The 25860-nt window shown below is 32.3% G+C and overlaps 1 protein-coding gene across 1 annotated transcript in view; it reads right to left on the bottom strand.

Moving 5' to 3' along the window:
• LOC147065869 (uncharacterized) overlaps positions 1-25586 on the bottom strand; it is a 47210-nt gene extending 21624 nt beyond the window's left edge. The window contains exon 1 of the mRNA XM_085955617.1: positions 25297-25586. Coding sequence (XP_085811743.1) covers positions 25297-25401 — 105 coding nt within the window. The 5' untranslated portion in view covers positions 25402-25586. The remainder of the gene's footprint in view (positions 1-25296) is intronic.
• Between the last annotated feature and the right edge of the window lie 274 nt (positions 25587-25860).

Genomic DNA, 25860 nt, shown 5'->3' with positions numbered 1-25860 from the left:
AAAATGTATCGGTAAACATGTATTATCCTGCAGTTGGCAAGATTGCATGCATGAATCAAACAAGTTTTGAAGCTTCTGAATTTTCATACGACTGCATGATTTTTTTGGTCTGCGCAGTAGAACGATAGTGGCGAACCTGCCGGCAAAAAACGAACTACGAATGAATTTTCTGGTTGACCGATTTTCACTACCTGTCAAATAGTACGAAATCGTACCACAAAATGACAACATCGCGTCTCACTCACTCTTAAAGAATGAATTGGAGAGACAGTCAGCACTTTTACGTGTAAAGCGTCAATGAGATTGAGCTACTTTACGAGCTGCTTGTTGGCGAATTTACAATCTGCCTGTAAAGTCGCCCAGTGTGATAATCGAACAAGCTAACAAGCAGATTGTAAACAATCTACCGAGAAAAGTTGCCGGCGTATGGGCCTACTGCGTCTGCGCAGTAGAGCGTAGTAGCGACCTCCCGGTAATAAAACGAACTACGTTCTGTCAAAATGGTCGCTAGCTTGTTGGCTTTTCAGCGAATAGAAAGTTTTGTGTGTCATCGTCACAATCGCAGTAGCTGGATCGCCCGCTTTTAAATTCGCCAAAAAACAGCTAGTAAAGTAGCTCAATGTCATTGACGCATAAACAGTAGTTATTGCTACGATAGTTTAAAATACTCACTATTGCTTCCAGTAAATCCATGCACGTATACAGGCACTATTACGTATTTTCATCACAATTTTATTATTGTAATAACAAGCTATTACATACTGTGAATTAAAAACGATATCTCTACATCTATCAGTTAATCTGTAAGTGTATTACGAGACATAAAAATACGCACTCGAATATTATTACATTACGATAACGAAAGTACCTAAGTTGTGGAGAATTTGAGTAAACAAATAAGAACTTTCATACTCAATTGAAGAATTTTATTACGTCTCCGAATAAGTCTCGTGGAAATATTTTGTTGTTTAAATCTGAATAAGGTAAATAATCCAATGATGAGGTAAACAGTATTATGCAATCAAAAGTGAACGCAATTGTGTTGTTGTTTTCAATAGTTTTATAAATGTGGGTAGGTAACTACGCAGTCTTGTTGTTTGTTGTAAAAAAATAATGCGTTTGATTTTAGCAATGAAATTTTGATTGATTTCTGTAGTAGATTTAAAAGTATTGAATTTTGATAGAATACATAGTTAAAATAAATAACAACACGGCTATATATATAATAATTCATGCTATGTGCTATTTAATTTTTTGATTATTGTCAATTTGATTAGTGTCTCGGAGTATGTCTGATGATACCGAAAAGCGATTCATGAGTCGAAAAACGATTTAAATGAAATATAAAAAATCTTGAATTGTTAAATTAGAATTTACAATTTATAGTTAGTTTTTCACATTTACAATAAACCGAGCTTGGCGAAAAATTACTAGTAATACTAAAAAATAATAAACAATAATAACACCTTACTGTGTTGCTGTTTTGTCTTTTAAATAAAGTAATATCTACCTAACGAAAAATAATATCATTTATTCCTTCATTAATGTTGCCATAAATTAATTTACTCATGAGCTGCTATGTAATATAGATTTTTGGTGGTAAGTAAAATATAGTTATAATACATCCAAAGATTTGTAGTAGTCTGCTGTAAACAGGGTTGCCAAACGTCCCTGTGTGAGCGGGATTGTCCTGAGTTCAATAGACAAATCCCGAGTCCCGCATTGCCTCTGAAAATGCCGACTTAACAAAGTTGTAAGTATATGTACGAAAATGTACGTATCTATAAAGTTAAAAAGGCTGGCTTAATGTTTTTATACAGCCAGACCTTTTGTTTTTTGAAACTTTCAGCGAGATTACAATTATTGTAATGACTTTAGAAAAAAATTATCGAGCAAAGATAGCGAACATATTTTGAAACAAGTTAAAACAACGGAAAAACTCTTTTAATAAAACTACGAACTACCATAGGACGCCATATTGAAAAACATTATTCGAATGTCAGATTTTGCCAGTTACGAGTCGCGATTGTGTAGTTTTCGACAGTGGCTCCCCCATCTCATTCTCCAGATAAGTTTGTAGGTCTGTAAGATTATTTTCGATCTGCGTCTGCGCAGTAGAGCGATAGTGGCGAACCTGCCGGTGAAAAAACGAACTACTCATTTTGAGCTTAACCGATTTTCAACACGACTTGTCGGATAGTAGGTACTATAAAATGACAACATCGCGCCTCGTTTATTCTTGAAGAATGAGATTGGAGAGACAGTTAGCACCTTTACATGTAAACAGTTATTGTCATGATAGTTTAAAATAAGCACTATTGCCGACAGTAATTCCATGCACGTGTACAGGTGCTATTAGTGTAAATTACAGAGTTTAGGCTGATATTACTGAATAATTTAATATATTTAAATGTGCGACGAGTTTGAAACAGCGAAATTTAGCTGCAGGCAGTTAAAATACTTAAAGAGCGATTCTATTCGAGATAAAGCTTCACAAAGGTAAATACACGCAGTGTAAGTTTGTTTGGGCGTCCGCGGTGTCGCGGCGCCCTTCCATTCGGCGTCCGCTCGGACCGGTGTCAATGACCACCCGGTGGAACGGGAAAATCGCGCGAACATTAACCCAAATGGATTTTTCCATCTCGCTTCGAGATTTCTGTTTACTCGTTTATCAACTTTAAAGAGTGGAACATCAGGTTTCCAGCAATTCATCATGAAACTTAATATACAATGGAAGTGCTTTCGGCCAATTGTATTTTTTTTTCATTTTTAACAACTTTAAGTAGTTTCCGTCAATATTACATCTGAATTACAATTATATAGTTAAACATAGTTGTCTAATAATCATTTAAGATTAACTCAACAATTATTATACCTAATATTTAAACTACATTAATATTTTAAAATTGTGAAAAGTGCCAACATAATACATTATATTGGGGCATTTTTATAATAATTACGTTTTCCAGTACATACATTAGGATTTATTACCTGCTAAAATGATTTTTTTTAAATTATTTAGAATAAAATTAATTATTTTAATAATATTTTTTTCCAAACTGAATAATAGGTAGGTACACAAAAATTATTAATGTTATGTTCATTGAAAATACCTCAATAATTACGGATTTTAGGATATATATATATTGAGTCGGTACTTAATTTATAAAGTACCTACGCACCTAGGATGCAATAGATCTGGGTTTGAAGTGTTTGAACTGGAATGGTTTTTTTAATATTATCTTTTGCAAATACATTTTAATTTCTCATTTCTGAGGCTGTTCCTGCGAAGCTATTCTATACACAAAGCGGCTATCGACGGTAGTTTATCGTAATAATGCATTGAGGCGGATAATTATTACAATAAGTTAACCGTTAACTGTCAAAAAGTGCTATGTTTTAACAGACCCTCTCTTGGGTGTGTTAACTTTTAGAGCGAGATAGCCAGTTTTGACAGTTTAGACGGCTAACTTATTGTAACAATTATAATACCTCAATACATAAATATGATAAAATACCGTCGATAGCCGTATATAGCCTCCGATAGCCGAATTGTGTATAGAATAGACCCACAGGTACTTAATGTATTTTCAGTAAGGAATATTACATTTAAATGTTTGTGAATTCAAATAATAATTTAATTATTGGTAGGTAGGTACCTACTATAAATGTTATGAGTTTTTTATTACGTAAAATGTGAAAATATATTATGTAATGGCCTAATGGGTAATAAATCCTAATATGCTGGAAAACATAATGCTAAAATGGTTTAAATATACAATTCTATAAATACATAATAATATGTTGATTATTTTTTAAATAGTCACTGATATAGAATAAATATTATAAAAAACAGGTTATGTAATTTCGTAATTTCTAATAAGTTTGAAACAACGCTTCCTTATAGCAACGCGGCCATAAAAACGATAATTTTTCAAAAGTAAAATTAAGACGTGTTTATATTATCGATAAATTATATGTCACTTGAATCGACTGTTACCTATAATTGGGTACATAACCTAATATAAGTCAAGTATGTAGGTACTTAGTAGTAAACGCAAGTAGGTAATATATTAATATTACTTACACACACACCGGGCATAATGTGCGTTGACTATTTTGATTCATGTATCGCACAACTTACTGCAGCGATTTCCAAACTGGGAGGCGCGGAGTGTTGCAAAGGGAGGCGCGAAAAGTTTAACACAATTAATGTAGCCACAGGTTTGCAGTTTGCAAATGCATAGTTTATTAAATTGCCGCTAATTATAAGCTACACAAAAAAAAACAATCCTATAAAAGATTGTTCGCAAACCTGTCTGAAGATATGGAGACTAATTTTATAATATAATTTTATATTAGTAAAAAAGTCGCCTGTGGCGCTAATTTATTTCAGGGCTATTAAATAGTTTAAATATGTGGTTGTGCGTTGCAATGTGTTACCTATATGATGATTGATATACCTACTTAAATGATAATTCCTGTGTATAATTTAGGAAACACTACTTTAGATCACCACACTGTCCTCAATCTCAATGATAGGTAGGTGGGCCTGCCAAAGATCCTAGCCCGGGGGCCCACTTCAGGATGTGGGGCCCATGATAGAATTCATTTGTCAATGAACGATGATGAATTTTGATTGACTACTATTGAAAAGGAAAAATTGGTAGAATTATCAGGCGATAATTCATTGAAACAAAAACCCTAGTTCAATTTGATTGAATCGAAATGAAGAATAATATAATACTTTGTCAAGAAAAGCAATGCAAATTGTAAGAAAAAACTGCTAACATTCGTAACATCATATTTATGCGCGAAACGGGATTTTCTGCATTAGCTGCAATAAATCCAAATATCGATTCCGTTTGGTAGAAAAAGAGCACTACTTTGTACTAACAAGCACATTCATCGCATGAAAAACCAATTAATTTAAATTATAACAACCTTGTTTATTTTTATATATTTTTTTTCTAGTACATTTTTCACTATTTAAAAATGTGTCTATTATTTAATGAAATAAAGGGGGGGAGGCGCCAAGATTAGTTTTTTTGAAAGGGAGGCGTAGTAACATATAGTTTGGAAACCACTGACTTACAAGAAAATGGTTGCTGACAAACGAGGCATAACTGAGAGTTCTATCACCTGTTTGCGGAGCCGAAAATAGCACATTGTGTTATGGTAGGACGCTTTTGATGGACGGGTCATGTCGCAGAGATTCGGGAAACGGACCCACCAAAAATATTAACGACAACGAACTTGGAAGGGAAAAATAAAAATTGAAAGACCCAAATTTAGATTGGATCGGCCGCTACCGGCCGCTATCGAGGGTAGTTCTCCATATTATGTTTGTATTGAGGTATTATAATGTTTACAATAGTTAGTTGTAATTGTTACAATAAGTGCTATGTTTTAACAGCGCCTCTGTTGGCTGTGCTAACTTTTAGAGCGAGATAGACAGCTTTGACGGCTAACTTATTGTAACAATTATAATACCTTAATACAAACATATGAAGAACTACCCTCAATAGTGGGCGATAGCAGTCTTGTGTACAGAATAGATGCGCTGTGGATTTTCTCGCATAATATCTAAAGCCAATGAAATACGAAAAGACAGTTTGTTGACACCCTACAGCTAAAATTGATAATAATAAGAATGGAATATTATTCTATCGTATTTTTTTCATGTTTATTATGAAGCCTTGTCATATTGTGTACTGACAATATTGCATTATCTTCAGTAGCTATACTCGTAATACTAATATTGCTTCACTGATATTTAAACATAAATATTACGATATATACAAGTATAGAATAATAATATTTATAAATGAAATATGATAAAGTTTACATTGTTGCACAAAGTAGGCGGGTAGTTGTTGTGCAGGACGTTGCACTCACGTCTGCGAGTCAGGACCAAGTGCATTGGTCCTGATTCCATAAAATTTTATTATAGTAATAATGCATATAATTATTTTTAATTATCTGTTTACCACACATATTAATAAGGTTTTCACTCACGTCTCGGAAACCTTTACATTAACTTTGTACAATGAGCAGGTACTAAACATCGGAAAAATCACCACTGAAATATAAACCAATGTGAAACCGCAACAATAAAAGAATTCGGATGATGGGAAGCTGATTATATTTGAAAGAAAGACCGTCAGTAGCGATTTTCTGTAATGCAGATGACACAATGGGTACGTTAGAAGATTTAAAAAGGGCACCAAAACGGATGAAACCAATCATACAATAATTATTAAAATATACCATTATCTTAAAAATATGCGTATTTTCCACATATTGAGTATCTACCTATACAAATTTACCCAAAGTAGAGTATAACATAACTGCTCAAATGTAAAAAAACTTGTATATAAAAAAATAACTATAGGTACATCCATAATCGATAAAAGCGAGGTTACCTCAAATTTCCCATAAATTATACTTTGGGCATCTAATTGAAAAGCGGCCGGGAACGATGTATTAATAATTAACATATCATTATTTAATAGATAAAACTCCATTATACCTACTATACTTACTATAATATTAGATACATTTTACATATGGGTGTGTTTGGTGGTTATTACGATTATCACACCATTATGAAGACAATAGTTACAGGCTAAAAATCTAGTTATAGAATTTAATATAATTTATAGTACCGACACTAGTAATTGTATGAGATGTATTTTTATAATAAAACTCAGTTTAAATAGTGAACTCTTATTTTGTTACAATACTAAAACTATACTTCCCTAAACGAATGCTGTAATCCTTCAAATGTAGACAGCGAATATGACGTGTAAGTAACTGCCAAAGTTTGGAATGATTCCAAAGAAAACAGATATCATAAAAAAATCAGTAGGCTATGGAATACTTTGATGAAAAATTTGCATTCCAAAGGAATTGAATATCGGATTTATTACATCGTAAATTTTTAAAATGAAGACGATTGTGTATGTATATGTGTTTATAAAGATTTTTTTTCGAATGTTACATATTATCACTTTCTTGCCCTCTTAAAATAAGTAGTATTAACTCACGAGGTTGTTTATGTAAGCATTTTATATTTCAATCATTGTAAAGTTGAGGTTGTTTATTTTTAGAGGTCAGTATTTTATCATAAATACTTATTACAAGAATGTTACTTACTTTCCACGTTTTCCCACAATGGAGTACGCGTTAGAATGATTGCTTATTATTCTATTAATCTGACGTTCTGACCCGTTTGTTGGGTCAAATTGATATTTTATTTTCAGTCAATATACTTAATGTTTGGTTTTTCCTATTTTTCATAAAATGCAGACAGTGTTCCTAAATTATCAGAGCCTTCAGAGGTCATGAACCATTCTTAAGAGAAAATATCTAAAATTCCCAAAGTATGCAAAAGTACGTTGTCTCTCAGGTATCGATGCATCTATCGTGTTTGACCAATATACTGAGCTATTGATAAAAAAAATGAATTACTTATTACAACAATAAATAATACAAATATACCAATAAGTAAATAATTGAAATCATATTATCATAGCAAATAATTGAAAGAGGAAATGTAGTAAGATGAAAAAAGTAATACTTTGTGATATCGCTGTGCTTATCTGGCATTATTTTTTATGTTGTTGGTAAGTATATATAATTATTTTATTAATGTATTATAAAGCATGGTACATATTTCTTTTAGAATTATTTGTAAATATTTTATTGTATGTACGTAAACAAATTAGCGCATTATCAAAAGTAAGTCACAAACTACTATCAATAATAAATAATAAGAAGAATTAATAATTTTAATGAGACATTTTGGATGATTCTTTTTTAATGTTCAGATATCTTATGAACTCATGTAATAATAATTACGGTTTTTTATTATTGTCACCAGTGGCGTGCGATGACTTCTGATTGCTTGTAGGGATAGTGTGGAAAAAAATACAATAATAAATAGCCAATAATTACTTCACAATTATCTATCTTTAAATTAACTACAACATATGTAACCGCATACTTTGTTTTGCACAAATATAGGGAAATCAGTATACAGTGGCAACATACGCGATTCGTAGGTGTATTTAAATTGTTTGAAATATATACTTGTTTCAGTTCTAGGAAACAATACCAGTGCAGCTACAAGCCGCTTTTATTGCCACTGTGTACTGATTTACCTATGATAATAATTCTTATAATTTTATATGCTCATGGCTGAGCAAGTTACGTTTGAATTTTTATATAATATATACTTGCGCAGTGGGTATTTTTCGTTGCTGTTTTATAAACTGCCATTTTTCATGTATGTGAGACTATACACTATACAGCCATCGTAGACTCGTGCAAAAAAATGCACAAGTATAATACTACTCAAGTACCTACGTCTATATAGCCAGCGTTACCAATTATATCGTGGCGTGCGGGCGTTGAAGTGATATAGGGTGTAGTATTACGGGGTGGTTATCGATTCTGGAGGTACCCGATTCTATAGCATATTTGGATCGCACGCCACTGATTGGAAAATGTAACAAAAAAAATGATGACATTTAATATTATTATGTTCCTATGTACTTATACTATTATGGTGTATGGTGGTATTGGGATTTTCTATGCGAATTCTAAAATGTGACATTTTCTATTAATGTACCTACTAGCTTAGAATGTTTAATTCTACACGTTAACTCGGGTATTAAGAGGTAACTCTTCTGTCTCAATAATAACAGTCTTCTTCAACATCGAGAAAGTATCATAATTAATAGCCTTTAAGAACAAGTTATATTAACAAACATCATTGATAATACACTATGAATACATATTGACTCTCTCAAGGTCGCGCCTCAGATAAAATCACGCAATATATGTATAACTGGTAGCCATAATATATCTATTTATATTCCTACTAAATGTTTTTTTTTTAATAATGATATGCAAGTGTATGCGAGTGCAAGACACATAGTTCTCCAAATGACCGAGGGGTGGATATATTAAAGATGAACGTATATTATGCGATTGTGTTAGTGTCTTATATCTACAACACCAAAATATATATTATCTACCTAAATCGTATGACTTCAATTGTAAAAAATATCAAAATGTGTGGAAAATATTTGTTTAATGTTTTTTTTTTTTTTTTTTTTTTTTTGTGATTTTACCGAGGCTTTGACTGCGACTCGCTGTCATATCGCCTCTTCTCTTCTAGAAGGGGATCCTTCGATCAGGTCCTCACTCCTATTCTGTTAAATGGCTTTATAATTATTTTGTCTAGCTCTTCCGTCTTTCTTTCTTTCTTCTTTAGACGCCAGTGTTTTATGCACCAGAATCGCTCTCCTCCGTATCCATCCCTTCTGTATTTTCGATACATCGTGTAATCATTGAATTTCAGATAGTCTAATTCAGACCTCAGCCAAGTCTCTGAGATTAATGCTATTGAAATTTTTTGTCTTATTAAGTAGAGTTCTATATCATCCTTTTTTTGCTTCATACTTCTGGCATTCCATTGTAAAATCCTAATTTGTTTTTTATTATCCATTTTGCTCCAGAACCTCCCCTAGAATTTCCTTTAAGTGTCCTTCTTTGAATTGTTTGCATACCCAGTCCACTGCTTTAATTATTAGTTGATTAATGATATGCTGCCAGTCTCCCCCTTTCAGCAAGACTTTCATAATTTCTCCCATCGCGTTAACCTCTGTCTTCCCCTTTGAATTTTTCTTATTTTTTGTAGGCTTTACGCTACTACCTGTAGATATTATTGTTGAGCCTGAAGCTTCTACCACCGCTTCTTCTTTCTTTTTGTTTTCCTTAGTTTTTTGAATTGTTTCGCTTTCATCTCTTCCTACGATTTTTTTTTGTTTTAATATGTCAGCATAGCTATTATTTAACATATTTTTTTTTGCTTCCTTGAAAGGTATGTTCATTTTTTTCATTGCTTCTTTGCAATTCTTTTCCTCTTGCCACTTGTTTAATGTTAATATGTAAGTACTTAATATATCAAGCTTATAATAAATACACACGCGGTTTACAGAATATTGATCCAAATTGCTGCGAGTTTCAAAATATTTAAGTTATTCGCACTAAACCGTTTAAATCTGAAATGATTGTTAAATCTTTGTCTTCTACATCATCGTTCATTGAACCTTATTTTTTCTATTATTTAATTTGGTGTAGTGCCTACTTATACTATATTATATTATAAGAAAAACAGGTGGATGTAACATGATATCGTAATGTAGACGTATGATCGTACCATTGCGTATAATAGCTTCACTTCCTACTCCGAGATGTGGTTAACCTTCGATTTCGTTAAATGGAGTCACTCATCAATGTCGCGTTTTAATAATATAACGCCACGCTGCCAAGTGCAGACGAACTGTATTTTACGAAACAAATAACTAATGAAATTACTTAGGTGCTATATTTTATACGATAATATTATATACATACTTACAAATTAATAAAATTATTATCATTTATTATTGTTTACTTTAGATAAGTCGTAGACGAACACTCATCACGCGTACACATTTTAGGTGGCGTTTAGATCATCAACATCAGCCGGGTCGATCTATTCCTAGATGATGGTCTCCTTTAGCTCGCTCTACTCTTCTCGGTCCCTAGTTGTCCCTTTGCTGCCACCTACATCCACTGAACTTTATGAGTTTTCGTGTGTGGAAACTACGTATGCAGTTCGCCATATCACACTTCACTGTGAAATATTGTATCGAAAATATATGGGCGTATATTAAAGACCGTCCAACTTCTTTGGGTCGTATAGTACTGACATAAAATTAATTTCTATATAAAACACGGTTCTTGTCGGTTTACACTTTACAGTAAGCCAGCAGAAAACAAATTTTGAAAATAGCCGATAAATTGGATTATTTGTTAGGTTAGGTTATGTTTTCATTCTTGAATTCATGAATCAGCTATGAAAATTTAATTAATGTTCATATTGAATATAATAAAATTGGAGACCGTATAGTAAATGGTCATCTCTTTCCGGTAAGAAAGCTCACGACGAACTGTACCACGGTGAAATGTTTTACGTACAATTTACATGTAACCACTGGTTTTAGGGCGTCCCTGTGGTCGTTTAGTACAACTTGGGTACCGCTGCAAATGAAAGAGAACTCTCTATACTGCTACACCGGGTAGAGGAAGAGAGTCGCAAATACGGTCTCCTTATTAATAGGAATAATACCAAGTTAATGGTTGTCGAGCAGGCTAACCTTCTACCAGCATCAAGTATACTCCAAAACCTAGAAACAGTGGACGAGTTTGTATATCTAGGAGCAACCATTAGTGGAAAAGGCGGATATGTAGCAGAGATAAGAAGGCGCACACAGATTGCAAAAAAAATATGACACGTCTTACCACTATAATTGGAAGGAACGAAGAATTTCAATTGCTACGAAAATGATGCATGTGCAAACATTTTAGTGTTCTTTATATTTTTGTACGGTGTCCAAGTCATGGGAGCGGGTTGATGCTTTCGAAATTCGGTGTTGGCACCGAACTCTTCGTATTTCTTGGACATAGCACGGGACGAACCAGTAAATCATCCAGAGACGGCAGGTAAAGGAACGGCTCTCAAGAATATGTCTGAGACACATTCTGCAGTTTTTTGGACATATCGTTCGGCGTAGACCGGACCATCTGGAGAGTCTGATGGTTTTCGGTGGCCTCTAGGGAAGGCGAAGCAAAGGAAGAGAGACACTTCTGCGCACCGAAGTGACAAACTGAAGGAGATGACTTGGGGCTGCCTTCAGTCTTGCATCGAGAAAAGCAGAGGATCGCGAGGAGTGGAAAGTCTTGGTCGCTCAAAAGATGACATAATTTCAAGATGGTCACAATCCTCAGCCGTGAGAGAACGATCAAGAAGAGAGAGAATATTGTATATTAATAATAATTAATGTGAAAGAAAACTACACAAATGAACGCTTTCTTTACAGTAATAATAATTATTAACCTATTTAGGGTTCTTAAGCCTAAATTCAATTTCCGCAATTATTTCTTACTTCAACTCAGCGATGTCACACAAATAACTTTCAAATGAAGTAAAGAAAAACTTTTCTCAGTTTTTTTTAAGTAGGTAGGTATAATACTTATACTTACTTACTTTGACATGTGTACATACAACAATAAGTTTGCCAGCGCCAAGTGAGAATTCTGCGCGTCGAAAAACTGCTGTGTTCACATCGCAGTATACTTTGTGGGTCAAGTGTACACAGAATTAATTTTTGTACATCTTTGTCACATATTTTGATGTGTTGTTGAATTAATGCAAGTACCTATATAATTATTCATAAAGTATGGCTGACCCACTTTGTAAACCGGGGGAAATACCCAAATCTGTGAAAATTAGTTTATTCGCAATGCGGGGACAAATTTCCATGCCGCTTAAAATGACGCAGTGACGAATCTACCACTTACTGCATATAATTTTTCTTTTTAATAGTTTATATTCATCAAATAACATAACACATATATATATATAGTTGATTAAATTTAGATTATTAAGAGAGAAAAATAGCACTATCCGTCTCAATGTAAACATGATTTTATGTTCAATAATTAATTTACTGTGTTCACAGTTTTGTTATTAAAACCGGTAGTATGCGAATACTGCCCAGTGTGTGGTATTTTTTATTGTACAAAATAATATTATATCAATGGTTATATCCCAATTGATTGCGTAATCATAAAAAATCCGTATTTTAATATTTTTAATCTGTTTTGATTTATATAATATCTCAGTCATCATCAGAAATACAGGTTAATTAAAACGATTTAAATGCAATCATTGATAATGAGTTAATAAGTGCCCAGAGTATTAATAAAACAGATTGTTTTAATTAAAGTGTATTTCTGATGATGTCGTGTTTTCTAATAATTTGTGTTTGATGAATTACAAGGACCAATATTTGGTTAGGCAAATGCCCAACAAAAGTACCTAACTAATATTCATCATAAAATAAAATAAGTAGTATGTTAATATACCTTCTACCAGGGAACTAATGGTAACTGAAATACCTTACGGGTAAGGAGTAACAAGTAACCGATCTCGAGTAAGGAAGAACCGGGATAAACTTAAACACGTGTCAAGAATACGTCATACTCATAGGTAGGTACGTCGAATACTGACAACTGCTCTCGGTTTATGCATTGACGCTCATTAAAATTTCATTTTCGTAGGACACTCACACATTAAAAACCCTGCATCAAAATGTAGCGTATTAAATATAGCATATCGGAATTATATTTATTATCTGTTCTGTGCCTTCTACCATGTAAATGCCCTTTTAGGTACTTACCCATTTTTAAAATCTACTGATGCATGAATAAATTATGAAACCAATAAATTAAATTTAAAATTCCAATTCTATTGATACATTGTAAGAATAATTGATTTTTTTACATCAAGAATTTGAAACTACATAATAATGTGATTAAACTTGTAATAAATTTGGCTCTAGCATAGATTAGCATTTGTTCGATGGGAGTTTGCTTCTAATCCCGTTGGCTTTGTGAAATTCGCATGATCTTTGTAAATATTCCAGTCTTGCAGTGTTCCCAACCAGTTTATGCAGAATCCTGGTAATTTATGAAAGCTGAAATAAATACATGAAGCCATCTTGTTTAGCATCGAGGAAAACGTAGGTGATCAATTTGTAAGTTTGTAATAATGATACATCGATTAAAATTATTCGTATGATACATAACAACTTTATTATAAAACAATGAAATTGAAACGGTTATCTGACAATTTTGGTCGCTGTTGAACTTCCCGAGTACTACTACGTACTACGAACTAAGGTTCGCAATCATTTTCTTGGAGCCACATCGCTGGTTTACAGATTAAATTTATTATTGATTTGTATTAAATTCTTGAAATAAAACTTCCCCAAACTGATTTATTCTATTAAAATTGTTGTTTAATAATACAACCAGCCCAGTTGATCATAAAATCAAATAACTAGTCATTTTTGATTTTAGAGATAGATGTGTGCAAAAAAAAATGGATTTGTTGCTCGGCCAGTGAATCTATTATTATATAGGTGCGGGTCATTGAAAGTTTAGTGTTGTAGACGCGTTTGATCGGTCAATTCCAAGCTATTTTTGCGATAAATGCAGGGAGACAATAATCCTCGTCGCCACAGCTGAGCAGAGGTCAAATAATATGAGAGAGCAATGGTCGTCTTGCAACTAAAGCCGCGTTGACACGATCCAAGTACGATCCAAGTTGACTTGGACCGAGCGCACTCGTACGAGACAGCTTCATACCAATTACTCCTATCCAAGCTAATTCGGATGAGTAGGACGCGGTCCAAGTAGGAATAATTAGTATGAAGCTGTCTCTTACCATCACACCAGTCAATTTGTGACCGGGTGTGGTGCGTGACGGGTTTTGGTTAGGAGGGATTAACTTCAATGTCTCGTACGATGGCGCTCGGTCCAAGTCAACTTCGATCGTACTTGGATCGTGTCAACGCGGCGCGGCTTAAGCAACATAGTCCTGCACTTTCACGCTCACCCAAGAAGCAATACATAATTTTATTCAACTTACTATAAGTACCTATCTATGATTTCAATGGACACCTATTTGCGCATATTAAATAGCTATTTTGAAATGCAAAATTAACAATGGTTGAGTCATTCACAAACGTAGACGCTCTTGAGCACTTGAATACCTATAGGTATATCTAATAGAAATACGATATATTATGATAATCTACCAATACCTACCTATTTAATTTATGCTTGGACAATATATTGAATTATATCCAAATCAGTTTTGCCAACTGTCGTTGACAAAAACATGGTAGACGCGGTACGCAAGCAAGTTATTTGGCAGGAAAAAAACGCTAGATTTTGTGAAAATGAAATTGCAAGTATTTTACTTATTTTACCAAGAACGAAGTCAAACATTTCCTTGCGTGTATCGAAAAAATGTCTATACGTGCAAGAACCATACCTTTTAACAGAAAACTATTTAAAAATTGACAACAAATGCATAGGTATATTTTCTCAACGGTGTTCAAGTTTTGTTTCATATCATTCCGATAATCGTCAAACTAATGTCACATACTTAAGCACACATTAAGTTATATATGTTAAATTATGTTGTTTTATTTCTCACGCTTCTAAAATAAATACCAACCTACCTGCATTAAGTAGATATCTGATAGCCAGAAATTTGATGCGCATGAAAATGAATAAACTAAATATCTAGCGTATTTTCAGCACATTTAAAGATGTCGGAGGCATCAAAAATGCTAGTAAAAACGCCACAAGCCAGATGCGTTTTTTACAAGCTAAATGTCTATCAAAAAATGCTAGATCTCGCAGATCTCGAAAAACGCTAAATTGCTAAACTGTTTTATGGCTTTATATACGTATTGCCAGGTTAATCAAAGATTTGTATGAGATGATAAATCGCGTATCCGGAAATTTGTATGAAAACTGTACCGCAGGACACTTGTCTTATTCGTGCGCCGCAGTACGTGAAACAAGAGTTCGTGTAACATTTAATCAAATGACGAGTTCTTCGTTGAACATTTCACCGTGGAGTATATTTGTACATATGCTACAACATGTGGAGATGTCTTTACTAGGTTAGGTTATGTTAGGTTAGGGTTAATCTAATTGGAACAGTACTATTTGCAAACTATCGCCGCATTTTGTATGATACGTACAAATGTATTCCACGGTGAAATGTTCAACGAAGAACTCGTCATTTGATAAAATGTTATACGAACTCATGTTTCACGTACTGTTGCGCACGAATAAGTGTCCCACGATGAACTGCATACGTATAACTTACATGTAACCGATAGATAGTAACATAATAATATGTAAATAGAAAATCATATAGCATTCACCTTAACCATAAAAAATAATTATAGTAATTATATTACTATTGTATACAAGAATTATAGAAACCGACAATAATAACATGGGGTGAAGCAGTTTGGGGAACTATTATTAGTTCGCAATACACTGGCGATACTGATGTGATAAGGTTGCATTTCGAGTTATATTTTATAGATATACATAAAGTCTATGCTAAGCCAATTAGTTGAATAAAATATATCTACGTATAGGATACATTTTAAAGCAATAATAATAAAACTAATTTGTGAAAAATATTGAATAACAAAAGTTGTATATGCATGTAATAATTGATTGTATCTTTCTATATTCTATATATACTATACTTAATATAGGTAATACAAATAAAATAATGTATCTTGATCATTTCAGAATTTATTAAAAACGTGGCGACTTATTGACGTATTAAATCGACAATAATCCAATAAGCAATGATACTATAAACCATGACTAGACTAAAATGACACTGATGTTAGTACATTATGATATACTTATTTCAAATATTTTTAACTAGTTTTAAGATATCAACCGTACCTATCGATTGATTCAATGAGAAAATATGTACCGAAATGTCTTAAAATAATTCTAAGTACCTAGGTATAAGGTAGGTATATTTTTTTAAAACTTTTATTCAAATATTATTTCTTCATGTGATTTTTCCAAAAACACACCATTATTATTAGTATTATATTGTTATATAATACAATTATTAAGTAATGACTAGAAAATAAATAGATATCTACTGATTGTATTCGATAACAATAATATTATCATTTTTAAATACCCATTCAATCTATTTAAAAAAATGCAATGTAATCTTTGTTTCAAAAATCCTTGAAAAAATCGCGTTCTATCATTCGTTTTACTTGTATTCTTTACAAGTTATGTTAATGAATGTTTTTTATTTACATAACAGTGGTTCTCAACCAGTTCCGCAAAACGTGTCGGGCTTCCATGAGGGTTCGCAAAAGTTTGCGCAATAAGTACGACTTGATAGCTTTTTGGTAGGTAACGGAGAAAAAGAAGGTTTGACGTAACCGATTTTTAAATGATGAAGAATTTTGAAAGTTTAGCTTGATTAGACGTCACATAAAACTTATTATTGAAGTTCTTCTGGGGTGAGCTTACCATTGAGTGCCTGCAGGACTAGGGATTCGCGACACCAAGGGGCCCCAAATCAAAAAAAAATGACAAATAATATTAAATAAAATAGGTAGCCAAATCACTGACATTGAAAAATATGAAAATGATTTTCTTATAATATTATGGAACTATTTATTACACAAGTCAAAAAATGTTCACCCACAACAGTAAGTTTCAGACTGTTGGAAATTGTTTTATGTGTATGAAACATTTATTGGTAAATAACAAAATAATTATCCGAATAAAAAGACAAAATGCACCAAAAGGTAAAAAGCTAAATTTATTATGGAAGCGGACAGCAAATTCTTAGGGGAAAGAAAAAACTTAAAAGATAAGGAAGGAATATAAATAATAAAACTTTTAAAAATTATATTCCGCGGAGTTTGGAAAAAATGGTAAAAAACAGTACCCGTTACGCGGAAATAATAAAGTATACATAAGATGAAATTATTTTACATAATAATGGGAGATTAAAAATATTATTGGGCGACATATTGCTATATAGTAACTACGTGTGGCTTTATAAGTAATTTTTATAATTTACCCCTGGACTTTTATATATACATAAATTATCATCTAGATAGGAGTTCACGGAAATTTTACGAAATATTTCAGGGTTCCGCCAAACAAAAAGATTTTGAATCACTGACGGAACATAACGAGTCCGAACGAATTTAATTTTAAAACCGCTTCCAAGATGTATTGTTTTTGCATATTTTTTGCCACAATACATGACACACGAGTAGGACAATTAAATTATTCGATACAAGTTTTCAGGCCACTAATAATTATTATCGATAACCGGAAAGTCATTATAAACAGATTATAACATCGCTAAACAAAGTATTGCTCCTGCATTAATAGTCTCAATGTCGCTTCATGACTGTGAAAACTAACCATTATAATAATATGACAATAACGCACTCGTAAAGTCTGTGCTCACCTACATCTCGGAAACCTGTACATTAACTCTATTAATGAACACTAGCCTTGAACATTTTTGAAAGAAAATTTCTCCGTCGTATTAGTAATGGGTCGATCAGTGATCGGGCAATATTTGGAGGAGAAGATACACTGCTGAGCTCTACAGTCTGTACGAAAATTTCAGGCGCAGTTTAATCAAATATGATTGGGAGACTCCGCTGATTAGGTCATATGAACCATATTATAGAAGGCAGTGAACTGGCAAGAAGAATAATGTCGACGAATCTAATACAAGAGCTAAAAATACACTGTCTCGATGGAGATACAGTTGGACTATTGCAATAGGAAGGAGCCGGAACCCACCCCTGTCGGTATATTCTATACTTATCGACCGCTAAAGTGATAAAGTGATAAATATTATCAAACTTAGGGTAGGTTTGTATCAAAGTTTTAGCACTTATTCTAACAATTACAATAAGTTGGTTGTAATTGTTGCAATAAGTGCTATATGTATTTTAACAGCAGCAAGAGAGGTGCTGTTAAAATAGAGCAAGTATTGCAACGATTACAACCAACTTATTGAAATCGTTACAATAAATGCTAATATTTTGATATAAGCCTACCCTAAACTTGATAATATTTATAACTTTATCACTTTAGCGGTCGATAATTAGTATAGAATAGACCCACAGGTTTACGCGCTCCTGATGAATATTGATAACAATATCTAATAAAATCAACACACCGATAACATGGGGAGCCATTCACCCGACACTATCAAAATAGTTTAGTACCATACAATGGGATGATATTAAATTATATTAAGAAAATGTTTTTTGTATATTATTGTAAGTACAGTGGTAGGTAACCTAATTGTGTACGGAAATGATACAATTTTAAGGATTCGATTAGAATAATAATTATATATTCAATAATGCAGAGGATATTTCCATATATAAGCTCTCACGAAAGGTACAGGTACTGAGTAGGTAGGATAACTACTGTTACACTATAATAATACGTAGGGTAAAAAATACATACCTACAACATAATATAAAACATTTCACTGTGTTTTTCCCAATGGCCATTGCTTTCTATCCCCTTTCATTATTAACTGGAATATGATATAAGGGGCAATGCCAAAATACATAATAATATCTGTTATTTAAAAATAAATGAAAACTTTCACATTGCTGAGAATTAGACAGTGTAGTTCCACGCGTTTATTTACTAAACTCTAAACTGGCCTAATTTGGTAAAGTGTTATAGGTATATTGGAAAATGACCATCTATATATACACATTATTGTGTTATCAAATCAAATGTTTGTATGTATATCGTTCGATGGCGTTTTTTTTATAAATATTAGCATTTTTACAATACTGCCTTTCTAAGGAAGAAGGCAGTAACTGACTCTCACACACTTTCGAGATAAAATGACAAAATTTGTTTTTTCTCAAACTTTAGTACTGTGAATTAATAAAAAACGGTGGTAATTTTTATTAGTAGGATGTTAAAATACAAACAAAGTAATATTAAACAAGCAGTAACTGCAATGAATAGGTGCAATTACTGGTTTTTTGCTAAAAAAAATGTACTATTTTTTCACTAAGGATTTTGACAATATTTTAGTGATAATACTGATTTTAAAGTGAACAGAATATATAGCTTTCAAAATTACCTAACGGATGGCATTCATAACTCAATTTCACAAATTTTGCGAGTTACTGCCTTCTTCCTTAGAAGGGCAGAATAATAATCTGCATGTAATGTCATGTCATGTTAATTTTATTTTCAAGGAAAGTTTTTTGTCTTGGCAATAAAATAATATGCTATTTTAATATTAATGATTAAGTGCTGCACATTGTTCTAGTTTCGCGAGTGAAACTATGGAAACTATCTGTAATATTTTGGCACAAATGGTCATTTATCATTTTCTTTTTATCATTGTTTTATTTAGTTACTTACCTATATCAAAATCTCTGACATTAATACGAATCCCAGGGTTGCCAATCGTGTTGTCGAATTCAGGTATCGGAAAGCTGTATTACGTCTACAATATTTTTTTCGTAAAAATCGTATAGTCAAATTACATTTAAAATATATGGGTAAATAGACTAGAACTTATTCGACAGGTAGCAGTAACGGTAAGTTTTATTTTTCAACTTACCTCGAAAAAGTAATTGATTAATTTCTACTTCTTCTTTTGTTTCGTAATATTATGAAAATCTGATCATTGGATAATGTAATCTAAGTAGTAATATAAACAACATTAAACGGTAAATCACGTACGCATTTAGGCGACATAAAATTGAATAACAATCAATATGAAATGTTTTTTTTATTTACTTATAGAACTATCTAATTCTAGAATTTTAAATGACTATTTATTTTTTTACTATTTTTACGTATTTATTATTTAACATACATATTATTTTTAACATATTTATTAAATGCAAATAATTATATAATATATGAAATGAATGCGTTAACTAACCACGCCATTGTAAATCTGCGATATTATCATTATACGTATGTTATATTTTTATGATGGTCAACGTATTTATTTCTTTGCGTGGATATTATTATTACAGTCAATTTGATAAGCGTGGTGTGCTGTATTTGCCGACTAAAATACTTAATCAAAATTCCAACGTTTAAAAATTCTTGTTGCTGCTACTAGATTGTTACTTTATCCATCACCCCATCCGTCGCTATAGATTGGTTTGTCGAATATCCGTTTTGGTCGAAACAAAACTTTCAATGCAGAATGATTTTTTGTATCTAAATGGACCAGAATCATCCTTTTCTTTAAATTGCTTTGTAATGAAAACAGCATTAATATGCTGTAAAAACAACAATTTAAATACCTTCGTGTATTTAAATATAGGATAAGGTTTAAGGTTTTTTGTCTCCTGAACATTTGACATTTGGTCTATCCGACAAACCAATCTACAGTGACGCCATGTAGAAAATAAATGATATATATAAGTAAATAAAAATACGCTAATAAAAAAGGAACCACTCATACACATCTGTCACATATTTAGGCCGCAACGCGTCGTGTTTTATTGATACATGTGAACGTTAACGGATGAAGTGCTGCTTCCACTATAAAAAAAATAACGACCAATTTTATTAGAAACATATTGTTTACGAGATCAATAAAGTAGACCGAACTCATCGCGCTAAATAAGGATTAATAATAAAAACAGACTAGGGAAAAGTTTTTTACAAATGATTTATTTTGAAAGTTATTTTTTTTAATCCGGCGTTAATTGGCTGCCAGCCCTGCTGTAAATGTTAAGCTATTAATTCCAGCCGAATTAAATCAAGGTCGGCAGTTTGTTGTTTGTTATTTTCCGTTTAGTACAAGGATGAAGCGTCGCATTATTAAAATTTATTTTTTGGACGTGTATGTAAGTAGGTAACAATCTAAATAGAATTAGACGCAAATGGCACCGTGGCTCATTCGATTAATTATTTGTGATCACGTCAGTTATTTTATTTCAATTAAACCTAATAAAATATTTAACTATTGTGAGTTTTTTTATAAATTTTTAGTTGGGAGTAGGTATCACCCATTAGATAGGTCAATAATATCGTGTCCGGAAATTTGTACGTATGCAGTTCGCCACCCAGCCTCTTTGGTTGTAAAACACGGTTCTTGTCGGTTTACGTTTACAGGAAGTCAGTGGCAAACAAATTTTGAAAATAGCCGATATACTGGATGTGTTAGGTTAGGTTTGGTAAATTTAGAACATTATTGTCTGCAATGCTCCACGAACAACGCATATTTTTTTCATCTTAGTGCTATAGAGATGACCGTATAGTATATGGTCTACGGACTGTGCTACGGTAAAATGTAATACGTACAATTTACATCTAACCAAATAATATACAAGGTGACCATAAAAAATAGCATTAAGTCGCGATTTCCTTGAACATAGGAAAATTTTATTTTGATCCTGATATTTTGAAGGAATAATTCATTGCAGAACAATGACTTTTCTAATAATTCACAAAACACAATTTATATGAAAATATTAAATTAAATATGCATACTTTTAAGTCTTCACTTATTATCAAGAATTACAAAAAAATAGTTCAATTTAGTTCTCAATTCTACGAAACTGCTATATCAGACGTGGGCAAATGCGGCTGCTCGTTGGGTTAAGTGCGGCTCCCAATAATCTTGATAAAAATATAGGTATTTTCTTTCCCCATTATTTTGTGTTTTATTCCTATTTTTTAATTTTGTTATATATGTGTTTTTATACTTTTTATAGCAATTAAGATGTGTGTATAAATGTAATTAAATTTTAACATGTGTATTTATTATTACGTGAGAACGTGACTACGGCGTGGCCTTTAAACATATGAAAATCCAGAATGTGGCTCTCGTTGACTTCATGTATGCCCATCCCTGTTAACTATTATTATGTAAACTTAGTTCACTTTAGGTATATCTATATCTGATCATTATAATGTACTTACCCACTAAAATCTATCGTTTTGAACGAATTTCTCCTTCAATGAATCGGATGTGTTACAAATATGACATAATTTCGATAGATATTTTGTGACGATGGGATGGTCAAAAATGTTGAAAATCAAGTAACGTGATTTATGGACGCTCTCCAAGTGATGATAAAAATGATAATATTTTATTTGAAGTCGAGTGGTTGTATGTAGAATGAAAGATTTCAGGAAAAGTGAACGATTGAAACAAATTATTATTAAAGGACGCACAGAGATGACGTGTAAACGTCCTGACTGAAAAACTCTCAGAATACTTTTTAGGACGAGCGTTGATTAATTGGCAAATCTTTTTCCAGTCGGTAGATAAAGGTAAACTGCGTAAGAATAAAGATATAAGAAAATTCACCACCAAACTATTCAATAGTAATATTTTCTAAAAAGTATGTATGCCAAAGATAATACATCATTTATAATCGAGTATCACTACTTAGTAATTTGCAGTTTATGGTCTAAAGTAGGTTGCACGAACGTTTAATTTTTAGATCTCTCTTAGCAAATCACTATTCGATAGTCTGTGTGATAAATTGATTTTATAATATTTTATTACAGAATATTTCGTAACGTTTGTAACTTGTTTCAAAAATATATTATTTAAGCACTACCTAGTTTGATATAATATACTTAAAAGAGAAATGAATAAACTTATTAAACCTATAACTATGTAGGTGGAAAGACTTAACCTTGAAATTGCGCAGATTGCGATTTCTTCTACTGCGCACGAGGTAATTTTAATAATAATTATTGATACCGTTATTTCCGACTGCTCTTACGTGAAACTTATTGCATCGTTTTCTCTCGCTCGGCGTCACTCTAATTACGTCATATTTTCTATCAAAATTATCGAACTTCACGCGTATGAAGAATGTTTAACTGACTTAGTTCAAATACGTAGTTAATAATATATTACGTCATACTGAAGTAGATATTATTATTTTACTCATCGTATTGACATTGTAGGTATTATTGACATCATATACCTATTTGACGTTCACCAAAAATGACTTCCCTATAAATAAATTTAATCTGTTTTATTGTCTATTAATTATCAATAACCCAACATTAATATAGATACCTACTATTTACTTAAGGTTCGTGAAAACCTTAAAATCACCGCAATTAAAATGATAATAACTATTGGGTACCTATTCCTATATTACTATCTAGGTCCTAGAGTCAGAATGGAGACAGACTCTCTTCGATTAGCCTGCGTTATACACTCATTTATTGGTCATCTTATCTGTCATAAAATGGCCATCTGGAAAAAACCCGTGATATTTGGTCTTGTCGAAGATAGAAGAGAACAAGAATTAGCTCCATCCAGGTGGACAGACCAAAACTGAAGAATACCACAGGTTTTCTACTGACGTATGCCCTATGTGCTGCTGAATGTCGTGAGGGTTGAAGCGAAGATGTGGAGAAGACTAACCGATAGTCAAAATATCCAGCTCGTAAAGAAGAAGAATATTTAAGTAGGTATAACATTACACAGGTGTCGTATATGATGTCACGTGTCACTGTCACACTTGACAATGTTGTTTTTGAATGTATGTTTGATTCATCGTAAGTATTCGGTTAGTAAGATGAATGGTTGACTACTATTTCTCGTAAAAAATCCGTAAATATAACATTTACTCCGTGGTAGCCCACTATGCTTCGTGTTCGTGAACATGGTAATTTATTATTCGTATGAAGGTATATTGTCAATCATTTAAAAGATACTGTTTAATCAGGGGTTTTATCATTTTCATACCTATCTATGTTTTAATAGATCACATAGGTAAACGTGTTTTATATTTATTTAGAAAATACTTTATCGTTCTAATGTTAACGATAAAAATAATTATTAGTTCATTATAATTTGATAAAGAATACTTGAAAACAGCTGATAACACAGGTATTTCCACATTCCTGACCTAGGTGTATAAAAAATACAACGGGAAATTTGATTTTCAGATTATGAAAATTAAACTATGGAATACAATTTAATAAATAAATATTATTGTTTACCATGATTATTAACGCTCGGTTTCTCTTTTTACAATGCACACAATACAACAATTTTCATCATAATAATGTCTTGGCATTTTCGTTCACACAATTAAAAACGTGTTCGTTTTTAGTTTATTATTGAGATCAAATTCGATGTTATAATATTATACACCATAGTAGTAATAATAATTATCGCGTTTTGCAAGAAAGTGAATGTTAAAAAATTGTATTGAATAATAAAGTTTTGCACATGCGGAAGGCTTCCCTGTTTTGTATTGTAAATTTATTTGTTGCCATGCTGTCTGACTGGTAATTTATGCTACACAAATTGCGCGTAGTCATACCGCGTGGAATAAAAAAAACTACGCAATATATTAATTCAATCCGATCTGAAGAGTTACCTAAACTATGTCAGTAATGGCGCAGATATAATATGACACGGGTAAATATTAATAAACTGGATAGAGTAGGTATTAATATTATTTATTATGATAATATCGTAATGATCCATCCACGTGTTGGCCTTATCGACACAGCTGTTTTCATATGCTCACCACCACCGCCGTAATTCGATATTGTGTGCGCATGTGTGATGTGAGCTCTATTATTTTATTTTCATTATCGCCATGCCAACGGAGGTACAGTCGCGACATCTATCGAATTAAATTAATAGCTTAGAAGCCAAAGGCGATAAAACAGTTTTCTGCTTTATCAATTAAAGAAATACTAATTGGAAATCTGCAGAAAACTATCAATATTAAAATTAACGATAAGAATTAGGTATATTAAATAACATGTTTTTCATAAAATATTGTGGACTACCTCTACTAATGGAGCATTTATCCAACTCTCCGACGCCCTCCTAGCCAACAAGGCTGGGGAAAACATAAGTTCCTCATCTTCATCATCTTCTCCTTGATACCACATCTTGAACCTCCGAAAAAGTTTTTAAAAGACAACTTTTAAACTATTATTTCAAAATACTCTTTCTAATCACAAATTTTAAGCAATTCATCAAAGCACAATCTATTTTTATCAAAAGGCATTTTATATCTGTTAATTCCACTGATAAAAGTTTTTGAAATACGTCTTATTACACTGTAGTTTAAATGAAAACTTCATAATATTCCGAGGATGATAACAGTAATTTTCGTATACAATGTCAATCAACAGCTTTCACTGGGAACTAATAGATGGATGCCAACTGAATACCTTTAAACGAATAGCAAGGAAGAAAACTGAGTTGGTATTGTGCCCAGGCGGCCTTTCGTTCCTCGATTTTATTTATAAACCATCCACAAATAAGAACTTTATCTTCACTTCACTTATTCAATCACTCATTAGGATTATTTATTGCACATTGATTTAAGTTTTATTCCACGTATT

This window comes from Rhyacophila brunnea, unplaced genomic scaffold, assembly GCF_057557595.1.
Source record: "Rhyacophila brunnea isolate RB1 unplaced genomic scaffold, BYU_Rbru_1.0 scaffold_5, whole genome shotgun sequence".
In the NCBI taxonomy this organism is placed as follows: domain Eukaryota; kingdom Metazoa; phylum Arthropoda; class Insecta; order Trichoptera; family Rhyacophilidae; genus Rhyacophila; species Rhyacophila brunnea.
Note: the sequence above shows the minus strand (reverse complement) of the source record. Positions and strands in the feature narration are given on the sequence as shown.